Genomic DNA, 11288 nt, shown 5'->3' with positions numbered 1-11288 from the left:
TCAACGTCATCAGACTTTTATTGATTTGACATGTTGGTTTGACAAAGATTACACCAACAGCCCTGCAAAAGAGAGCCACCAATTTATGCACTGTGCTGAATTTCAGCAATTACGTACGTATACATTCAACTAGTCACAAGTCATTCCATATTAGCAAGGAAATGTACAGATGGCTATTTTCTATGTGGAAAGCTTTGTTGAACTGTAGTTTTGGCAAAAGTTACAGGAGCGCAAAGTGGTATGCAATTAATACAGCTACACACTTAAGCTAACTTCATTACAAATAAGGGGAATTTCCAAATGATGACAAAAGCGAACCATTATACATGTCAAGCCTAGGCTGAAGCTAAGAGAAATGGCTTTAATATGAATACAAAAGCAAGAGTAGTGACAGAATATTAGAAAACATTGAATGGTTTTAACTCGATAACAAAATATAGCAAAGACTGTTATACTAATCTTTAAAGATGACAGCTGTCTGCCCCTCTCAGTAAATAAAAAGTATTACATGTTAATACAAAATGTGTAACAAATAACATTGATGTATTAATACAAACAGTTGCTTCCAATAAATGAACAGGTGAGATTTCTGTGTTTGTTTCCTTCCAAGACAAAACTGATGACTATTGCTAACAACTCTGCTAGAAATGTGATAAACAGTACTTAACAAAAATGTAGATAGAAAAATAACACTTTACAAATAGCAAAATTTACATGTACAAGACATGGTCTCATAATTGTTGTCACTAGTGTCACATGTCTTAAGATAAGGTAACATACATTCAGCATTCGTACATACATATTAGCCAAGCCTTCATCATTCCTCATGCTTTGACTTCATTTTACAATGCATGTCAACCTTTTTCTCCTGCAGTTTAACACTTGTTCCCATTCATCCTTGAAACACCCTTCTCACTCGCTTATGGTGCACTTGATGAAAACAAAATACCACTCATTCCAACCTCGCAAAGCCTTGCACATTATCTGACTGGGTTGGCAGCGAGACATGTTCAAGCATAGCTGCCATAGGCTCACCAGAACAAACCTACTGGTACATGTATATACAAACTCTACTGCATTATTGCCAACACTTTAGTTCCACGTAAATATTCTCTATAGCTATAGGATATAGGAAATATAATACATGTACAATTACGATTTCTTACCCACCAAATCCTCCATCTCAAGAATTATCATTTCCTGCTTAGGAAGGTATCTTCATTGAAAAGGAAATGGTTGACTGTGTAGCTGCCTTCCTTTCCCTACCCTTACCTGAAGCTTTGGTTCCATACACCACTGGCACGTCCTTAACAAACCTTTTTCAAAGGCAGCTCAATGTGAATTGGTCAGAGTGTATAATATATGCATACAACAACTTTATCAATCTCTTATTGGTACTATCATTACAAAGGAGATAGGAAGAGCTTTTCATCAAAATAGTATCCTGATTAAATGCCTCAAAGATCACAAGTCTCCTGAGTGGGTTAACTCACTTGACCTATTTTGCTGCTAAGGCAGATTCTACATTACAACATTGATACAGTGATAGTAAGGCATTAGGGAAAGACTATTAGGTCAAAGCTTGCCTTAAATTGCTGTTGCAACTGGCTGGATCAATTCTATACCTTGCAACATGCTAATGCTGCTTGACATTAGTGTAACAACTTGATGTGTACAAAGTGGAAATCACAGAATGGTAGCTCTGAGTTGAGAATGTCACAGTTTCAAAAGCTCTTGCAACCACATCAGTCCTGCATCTCCTCTGGCATGTCATGAGGGTTGATGATGCCAGGCACAGACAGCTGAACCTTGCGCTTCTCCTCCTCTGCAGTTTTAAGGGAGGACTCTCGCTCCTCCAGGTACAAGTCAGACAGGTCTTCACCTGCAAACTCCTGCAGTACAAAATTGACCAGGTTATGTCACTAAAACTCACAATGATGAAGGAAAAGGAATAAATGCTTAGCAAATAGTACCAAATTCACAATACGTCCTATTGAGGAGCCAATGATGTTAGATTTTATTCTGTAAACAGCCACTTGCCTTGATTTGAACAAGGAAATCTCTGAGATGTTCCTTGAACTGTGGGATATCTTGATTCAGACTGAAGAGGCCAGTTACAAACACCTTGATTTGTGCCCTTGGGGAAAAAAATCCTGATGGTTACTTACAATGTAAAGGTTATCTTATTTAAATTTACAAATCAATCACAAGGGTGCATTAGCCATATGGATGATCGTATCATCCAAAGCAACTATAATATATATATTCAATGACATCCTAATATAAAACCTGTCAGCGATTCAAAAACATATACATTGAAAACCTACGTTTGCAGATGTGGGAATGCTTGAATCAGCAAGTTGGCGGTAAAAGCCTGTGTAGTAGTCTGAAAAGGACAAGGAACAGAGAATAGTCTAATTGTAAGAAAAAGAGAGTCAAATATTAGCAATGGTACAATTTGAAAGTAGACTTTGCAATACATTTCGATCTAACAAAAGCATCAACCCAGCATTGGTAAGATCTAGATGATAACACAACAAAAACGGATGGCCATACCACGTTCTCTGAAGCTTGGGTCTCGGCCTTGAGAGGTACCAGAACCTTCCCTTGCTCCACTAGGCTAAACATGTTGGCGAGGATGGTGGCATGCATGGTCAGCCCTAGACATGGGAAGAAAATGTCAGGATGAGCAAAGACAAACCAACACAAACTTTTAGCAAGCAAGAGCCATATGTAGGATGTAGGTTTGTGAAGCCTGGGTACCATCCTGGTTAGTTTTACTATGCTTCAACAGTCAGTATCGACTGACCAGGATGGTACCCTGAGGTTTAGGTACTAGTACATTGAATTGTTTGAAGTTTGAAAACAGTGTCCTTTTATTGATTTTTCAAAATTGTTTACCAGTAATAGTAAGACACAAGGAAAATCAATCAAAATCCCTCTAATACAGGCCCAGGTAAGAATTGTAAAACTCAATGTAAGGAACAGCCAGTGCATTACCTATCTCTACCTAGTCTGGAACTAAAAGTCAACCTGTCTCCCAACACCCCTCATCATTACAGGTGCTATGTCATATACTCTCAGACTTTCTTTCAGCAAGCACATGTTGAACACACATCTTCTGCTTTGTCAGCGCAGGCAATGGTTAATGCAACACACAATGAGCTCCACCTCATCCAACCACAGGAACCATAGACTCTGAGCAAACAATTGCATTCATTCATCCATCCATCCATCCATCCAACATTTGTACACAAAGTGGCAATGTCACCTTCACTACCTCTGCACAGAATGCTGCCACTCAAGACGGAACACTTCACGATCTGACCTTGCCTATGGAAATACCCCTGCCTACTTGCATGCCTTCTATTTCAGCAGCATGCAGTTTCAGTAGCAAGTTCTTTCAGTTTGATTTTAAACTGTGCTGTTTTAAGACCCTAGGTCCATTTTAAAGTCCATTTTCTCCAAAGTGTCTAAGCAGGCTCGGGTAGCTTTCTATAGACAAGATCTACTGGAGGCCCCAGCTCTGCGTCGAGGGTCGGTTGTTCTGCTTGGTAACATGGAGTAGACACTAAAACAAGTTGTCAATAAGTCATCACACATCTGATTCAGTGTAGATTTAATATATTGTCATTTTTATCCTCCAAAAATTTGCAAATCAACAATCGTCTATTAAGTCATCTTTTCTGTAAGTATATCTTACCAGGACATCTAAATTTAAACACCCGATAAGAAAATTGAATTTAGACTAAAAGACTAAAAGCATCAATTAATTCTTGCATTTCAACAATACAAATACATTCTAAAAAATTATGCATTTTTAGCATAATTACATTCCTGATTTATACGACAATCATGAAGAAAGAAAAACATAAAAATCTCAAACCTCCTTTTTAAAAATCTCAAACCTCCTTCTTCACAAAAAATCACAGGATGGAGAAACACTAAACCTTTGTTTGGAATTTTCTTTTGTCCCTTCTTCCAGCTGTATTATTGGGGGCACCAGACTTACATTCAGATATCAGAAACAGGCCAAATCACTTTTTACCAACTTTAAAGAGCTTCATCATGCTTCAGTAAAGCAACGTCACAGTGAAAAATCTGATGTGATGAAGTAACAATGTAAATGTCACTTTTCAATGTGGAAAAGTTATAGAATTCTTAGACAGCAACTCACAGGGAACCTGTTTGAGAGCCAATGTTCACACAAACATGTAATGTATTAGATATATATGTCTAAAGCCAACAAACATGCGATGCATGGCAAGGCTTGAATTACCCACCAACTGTTACTCAGGTAAGTGAAAACTGAATTTGGGGGTAAACAACTTTGAAACTCACAATTTTGTGTATAAAAAGAGTGAGGCTCGTGTGATGTAAGCAATTTTGAGATACATCAGAGTAGAAGTTGACATCACAACTAAATTTTGAAATAAAAATTGTAAATAAAGCTTTTTTGCCACACATTATACATGAAGAGAAAAAGTGTATTTCCAGCCTAACATACCCTCTAACAAATATGTTGGTAAATATGTTAGCTATGAGAAACCCAATGCCTCAAAATGTGTCTCTTTGACTTCAAGGGAAAAGGTACACTTGTGCCATGCAAACAGCCAGTCACACAAGCAAGAACGGACGACGACACTCATACAACTATAGCCATGCAATCATAACAAGAGTGATGCAATATCCTGTCAAGCAACATTCATCAACAGTCACTACCACGAAAGAAAAGTCAGAAGAAAAGTTGAGCTTGAGAAAAGATACTGCAAAATGCATTCCTACTTTGTTCATTCTTTGTTCAAGGGAAATTAGTGTTCCTGATGTATCTTATACTTGAAACGTCACAGGAATCTTATCACATATCCACCATCCAACTGGAAAAGCAAATAAAAGTTTTGTGGAACTTGAAGAAGGAAATGCACTGCACTGCCTGAATCTTTAGCAACAGGACAGCAATCATTGAAAAGTCCTTTCAATTCAGTTCATTATACCTCAAAATCAAAATGTCCTGTGTACATCAGTGCCCAACAAGAGGTGGACAAACACAAGGCCTGAATGATGTGTTGTAGACAGAAGCTGTTACTTATCATGCCTGAATTCCTCATTAAAATCACATCAAATAAGCTGTACCTGTGCAGCCAACAATTTCAACAGAGGGAGCATATGACATATCCTACAGGAGTATGCCTCAAACTCAAGAATTCCCAGTACCTGTTCCCATATGTCAAGGACCAAAAGGAAAACTTTATCCAATTCAGTAACCAAACCCATTACAAAGTGATTTCTTATTTTCTTAACATAGACATCTTAATATGCATGGAGTTTCTCATCTCACTAATATCATACTAATTGGCAATCACTTTCCCCTGAGTATACATACCTGCTGTGTGGGAAGTGTCTGTTACCACTGAGAAGATGTGCTGCAGGATGTCAAAGTAGTAAGTCTGGTAGAAGGACTGGGCAGCACTCTCCTCCTGAGAGACATTCTGTAGCAGTTGGTACATGATATGCAACCCTGCAAGAGGAAAAACCCCATTAGTCATAAACAAATAAAGTAGTGTCTACTACTGAATTCGAAGTAAGAAGGGCTCATTAATTCAAGCAGCAACCCTCTAGATAAATTTCATCCATCTAGGTCAGTATTAAAAAGAAGAGATGAGTCCTCCCTACCTGTATCTGCAACATTTCTCATGGTGTGTTTAAATGCCCAGATGATGGAGTCCAGCACCAGCTTGAACTGGGCAGGTGGAATGTTCAGGAAGGCTGAGAAACAATGGGTATTAACCGCTTGTAGAAGTAGGAAAAAGTTGGTCCTGTGGTCAGGGTACTCTTCAAAGTCCTGTTAGGAAGAGACACAAGGATGTTGTTCAAGCTTGCAGCTACAAGACAGAGTAGAAATTTCCTTAAAAGCAACACAGCTTAATCAGATCTTTTTTTTTCAGAAGTACCCACACCAACAAAGGAAAGCACTACATTATTTGCCCTTACCTTGTTGATCATTTCCAACGTGCACTCGAACACTGCATCAAAGATGTGTGGTATCTGTGAGGTGATGTGGGCTTCCAGCTTGTTGACAATGGTTGCCATGGTGCTCAGCACCTCCGGCTCCCTGGCAGCTGGGACATTTCTCTGGTAGTCAATCAGCACAGCATCCAGCAGCGGAGGAACAAAGTTCTCCAGCACCATGGTGGGGTCGGTGGACTTACTGACCCAGCCCGAGATCAGCTTCAAGGTCTCCTTCTTCACTGTCCTCATGCTCTTAATCAGGGGCTGCTTGGTTACCATCTCACCTGGGGATGATTTGTTGTGTTAGTATCATCTTCTGTTGCAGCTTGATAATTAGCAACAAGCAGATGTTCTGCCTCTGGTCACTTGCTACACTATCCTTAGACTACAATGTCACATTTGGTGCATGTGTGAACATTTGACAAAATGTATTTCCTTTAAGACTACTAGCACATATCTTGAAGGATCGATGCAGGCTGCAGGCTACTTACCATTTGCTGCAATTGCTCCTGAGATGTTTTCACTCATGCACTTGTACACATTCAACATGTCCAGGTAAATTCTCCCAAGCTGAAAGAAAAAACAGATCTTTCGATTTAAAAGAACTGAAAACAAAAAACAGTATAGCATTGAAAAAACTAAAGATGCTCGTGATAAGACAGATATGTTGTTTTATCAAATTTATGCACTGTTCCCTCTTTTTATACGATCAATAAGATTCAGTTTCTATACAACATACAGGAGCCGGGTACAACATTAAGACTATGGGGGCATCCTGGGTCAATTGTGCTTATTTATCACAATTCAATGTGATAATAATTGTTGGAAAGGTGTATTACAGTTTCCTTACCTGTACTACAAACGGATGACCTACAGCTTTGCAAGCTCTGACATTGGTCTTAAGGATGCTACCAAGCTGCTTTACAACCTCAGGGTTCTTCAGTGTATCCACATTCTGCAAAAACAACAACAACACAAAGTCCTCTTTTTGTATGGCTTTTAACACAGACGTTTTGTTACTACCTTCTATTAACTTGTTAGCGGCTTCGCAAGCTCTGAGTCTTTACGAGGGATTTTCTTATTTTTGGAACAACAGTCAAAATCAATAAGTGGTATGTCATCTAAGAAATATATCTTGTATGACAAAAGCTAAAATCCATACATAGTAATACAGCTTGCCATACCTTTGTGGCCTGCTGGATAATGCCGTCCCACACCTGGTTGGGAAGCAGCATGTACTTCTCTATCAAGTGTTCCTGCACGACTGTGTCCGTCTGTGCTCCGATCATGTACCCTACTGCCTCGTAAAACGTGTGCACCTATAGTCAAATGATAGGCTATTAGTTTTGGGATTCTTTAAAATATAACATACAATGACAGTAAGATGCAGCAAACCTAAAAGAGTGTTCTATTTTTTAAAAAAAGTACTATTTTGTAAGCAGGGCTTAATTCCAACTACAACTATATTTTATGGCAAGACTGCATTGGAGTATTTTTTTCTTTTTGTTCAATTCTCTCATGAGTTTACCTGCTGTGGCTGAAGATCGCATATGATAGTGTTGATGTTGTTAAGAATCTCATCAATGAATGGCATGACCTCCCCAACTTGTACCTGAAAAACAATACAGTAAAACCTGCCTTAGGGGTCACCTGAGTATAGGGGCCACCTGGCCATTGCAGTCACTTTTTGTCGGTCCCATGGATTTTTCCCGTTGACCTAAGCATTAAGAAATAGTCTATGGCGGTCACCTGTCGAATGCGGTCGCGACCAGACGACTTTCTGTCCGGCCACTATGCCAACACTGCCGATAGCGGTCACATTTGTAAGAATGATGAGATGCCTTTCTTTCTATGTCATAGCTATAAAAATTAAAGACAAGAAGAAAAAGAAGTTACACACCTGCACAAAATGTCTTCTGCATTTCTGAGCTATCTTGATGAATGTATCACAGGCCATGTCCTGCACACCTTCGTGGGTTTCTGGAGAGGGTGGAACCAACAGACTATTACCATGTATCTTACAACAAAATCACAGTACAGTATTACTTCTGAAATACTGGAAAGGGATTCTGACGATTGTAGTGTTACAGGGTAACAGTCAATGTTTTATAAAGTTAGTTTGTGAAATACAAGAATAAACAGAATAAAAGACTGCTCTCACCATGCATGAACTCAAATAGTTTGTTGACAACGGTCTTGAGGAACTTCCAGTGAGCTCTCAGGAACCTGGGATACTGTCCAACCACATACATGATGTTGGATGCAATGATGGCTTTGTTGTCTTTCCCTCTCTTCTGCTCACACAGACCTAGCAAGTCCTGTGGAGATCAGAACAGAACACTTCTGACTAACATGGGGACATAAAACTTGATCCTGTAATTCAGTATATGGTGATATACTATGCTAAAAAGTTGGCATGCTCCATCGTTCATGTCTACCTGAAAATAGACTGACCTTGATGACAGCAACCAGGAATCTTTTCTCATCCTCCTCATGCATTGCCCCACTGATGGAGCCAATAGCCCAACAAAGCTGAAATAGGGGAATAAAACTGTCAAGAGAGAACACATCAACAAAACAAAAACACACAAAATTTGAAATATTTTGATAGCTCTTGCATTTTGTGACCATGTCTGCACCAAAAATGGCCTTACTGTGTTGAGGTTTTTCCATGACCACTCTGTTCCATCCACCTGCTTGTGAAGCTTCTCTGTCATAATCCGTTCTGTGTCTGCATAATCCAAGTGAGTCAGGTACACTGGAAAATAAAACGTGTCCAACAGTACCCGTTAATCATGTCAAATAGTACCACACCATACCATGACATTCTTAACAGGTTGAAATATTCATGATTTATAGACAAAATAAATAAGAGATAGACAAAACATTTCTCCATTTCTGAAATACTAGTAAAACAAGATTGCAATGCCAACATTTACATGGTAAAAGAAACACATAATCAAGATAAGTAACATGACTGTGTGACATTTAAACAAATTTTACTGGTAAAAGGAGCTATTTTCTTCCTACTGTCACAAACGCTAACCTAGTGTTTCCCTCATGTTCTTGTACAGGTTGATGGAGTCTGTGTCCTTCATGAACTCCCTGACGACCTCTCCCTGCTCGTTCTCCACAACCAGCACCTCCTCAGGCTTGGCCATCCGACTCACCATCACCAGCCTCACCTAGCAGCAGTGCAGGGAGAACCAGGGTTGGAAATACATTTTGGCCATTGCTGCATACTGGGCCAAAAAGAACTGTGCAACCTTGCATCTAAAACTGAATCATAACAATCAGCTGCATCTTCCATGTAAAGGCTGTTATCACAACCAAGTGATACTGGTAGGTGAGGATGCCCCCAACCATACAAACAGCCTCAACCTACAGTATCAAGTTCAAAGACGAGGAGACCCAAATTCAAACCTGAGCATAAGGACACCACCACCACCACACATGTACCAAATAGCAACACAATCGCACGTTGCATTCTGGAGATACAGCACACATGCCACACATACACAAAAGGTTTACTACAGTGTCAAGTTCAAACAGCAAGAGGCACAAATTCAAATTTGAGGACTAGGAAACCACCATCAACCCATGTACCAAATATCTTCGCGACTGACCTTTTGGTCTGGAAAGAAGTATATGTCTCCAAAACAATATGTGTAAATTGACAACTACTTGGTAAGATAGACTTGTCCATAGCATCCTACAAATTTAGTCATAACAGATGCAATCCTACCTTTGAAAGCACCTGCAGATAGAGCTGTCTACGCAGAGGGACTTCTGGCTGTTGACCGCCCAGGAGGAGGGGAGAGGTGGTGGATGAGAAGGGGCTCTCCCTGTACAAGTCTGCCGCCAGTGTGTTCCAGTACTCAAGGCAGATCTTGAAAATTTCTATCTCATCCACCTCTGAGATCAGAACAAGGTAGTGCAGGGCCTGCAACAAGACATTAGGCCATGCCGATAAAATCATCTGTTTTTCGTCAGCAGACGGGTAGATTTTGCTCTTCTGTGGAAAAACAACAAAGAACCCCTCATCAAGCATTACCATTCCACATGCATGCCACCTGCTATTGCTCTTTAGAGACAACAGACTATCTTTTGGTGCTAATTTGAAGACCCCGTTTCTGTCTTAGATGACAATGAAATGAATCATGCTTGTCTACTGAATACAAACCATGAAGAAGCTCCTCTTCTACTGCCTCACTCAAGCACACACAGCTAAAAAGTCAAGTCACCTTTATTCAAGAGTCTTCCACATCTTGCTTGAAAAGGTGAGCAGATTAATTTCTGGTAATTATGCAACAAAACAACTATTTAAATAGTATACAGTTACACTCCAAAACCTTTCAGTCCAGTGCAGCTCTTACCTCCAGCAGGATAGGATGTAACTCTGGGTTTTTCTCCACCAGCTGCCCATGCTCCTTCAGGAAGGTGCATAAGAACAGGCTCAGGTTCTGGATGAAGTTCTGCTCATCATCTTTGCCCTGTGCATATGCCACTTTGATGTTTGTAGCTAGAGGAAGCATCTGCAGGACCAATGGCAAAGAGCAAATTCACTCCAAGTGAAAGTGTTGTAATATTCATCTTACGGTTTTGTCAAATCTAATTCAGCAGGAGGCAGTGATCGAGACATTAAAAAATGTACATGTTAGCTTTTAAGAATTTTCTGAAACTTCCCTACTGTACCAACAGCCACTTTAGATGTCAATGCCAGTCATAATTCATTTTAATAAATAAATAAATGAATGAATGGTTTATTTTGTTTGAAGATGATACATGGGAAATAGGTAGAATATATAATCAGGTATTTCACTCATAGGGACAGCATGTGGTATCCTTAATTTCATCATATTACGGTCCCTTGTTATTCTATGGGATATCACATTAATTTGTACTTATCAATATGGTCCAGAACTATAGATCCTCTGACCTGCTTAAGTTGCTGCATTGTCAGGGTGAACAGCATCACAAACTGGTCGTCATACTGGCTAACACTTACACCAGCTGCAAAGACAATGGTACAAATTACAATAGTCCTTAATTCTTGTTGTCAAGACAAGTAAAACATCCATCCAAAAATGCCTTACTAATTGGAAATTGGCTGTGAAAACATTTGTAAAGAATTATGTCTTGCCTGAAAGCAGAATGATCACATTGCCCTCAACATTAATAGTTCACATCAACAGTAATAGTTCTAAATTATAACTACCTTACATCAAAATTCAAGACAGTAGGACAGGTTAACGCGAAGTGTGAGCTTACACGGAACA

At 39.5% G+C, this 11288-nt stretch overlaps 1 protein-coding gene across 8 annotated transcripts in view; it reads right to left on the bottom strand.

Moving 5' to 3' along the window:
* The window catches only part of LOC118429616 (exportin-1-like), a 19099-nt gene continuing 7811 nt past the window's right edge, over nt 1-11288 (bottom strand). For 5 of the 8 annotated variants that reach the window (XM_035840179.1, XM_035840196.1, XM_035840169.1 and 2 more), the window contains exons 12-30: nt 10949-11022; nt 10386-10544; nt 9755-10024; nt 9056-9194; nt 8664-8767; nt 8464-8541; nt 8171-8327; nt 7910-7989; nt 7538-7621; nt 7194-7328; nt 6860-6964; nt 6501-6579; nt 5992-6293; nt 5674-5842; nt 5384-5518; nt 2557-2660; nt 2328-2386; nt 2041-2137; nt 1-1892 (exon numbers count right to left, since the gene is read on the bottom strand). In XM_035840179.1, coding sequence (XP_035696072.1) covers nt 1746-1892; nt 2041-2137; nt 2328-2386; nt 2557-2660; nt 5384-5518; nt 5674-5842; nt 5992-6293; nt 6501-6579; nt 6860-6964; nt 7194-7328; nt 7538-7621; nt 7910-7989; nt 8171-8327; nt 8464-8541; nt 8664-8767; nt 9056-9194; nt 9755-10024; nt 10386-10544; nt 10949-11022 — 2477 coding nt within the window. In that variant the 3' untranslated portion in view covers nt 1-1745. Of the gene's footprint in view, nt 1893-2040; nt 2138-2327; nt 2387-2556; nt 2661-3271; nt 3572-5383; nt 5519-5673; nt 5843-5991; nt 6294-6500; nt 6580-6859; nt 6965-7193; nt 7329-7537; nt 7622-7909; nt 7990-8170; nt 8328-8463; nt 8542-8663; nt 8768-9055; nt 9195-9754; nt 10025-10385; nt 10545-10948; nt 11023-11288 lie in introns of those variants that run through there. The other 3 variants (XM_035840204.1, XM_035840215.1, XR_004832762.1) reach the window with 2 other exon arrangements.

This window comes from Branchiostoma floridae, chromosome 1 (assembly GCF_000003815.2).
Source record: "Branchiostoma floridae strain S238N-H82 chromosome 1, Bfl_VNyyK, whole genome shotgun sequence".
In the NCBI taxonomy this organism is placed as follows: domain Eukaryota; kingdom Metazoa; phylum Chordata; class Leptocardii; order Amphioxiformes; family Branchiostomatidae; genus Branchiostoma; species Branchiostoma floridae.
The sequence above is the reverse complement of the archived record's forward strand: the minus strand, read 5'-3'. Positions and strand labels throughout refer to the sequence as shown.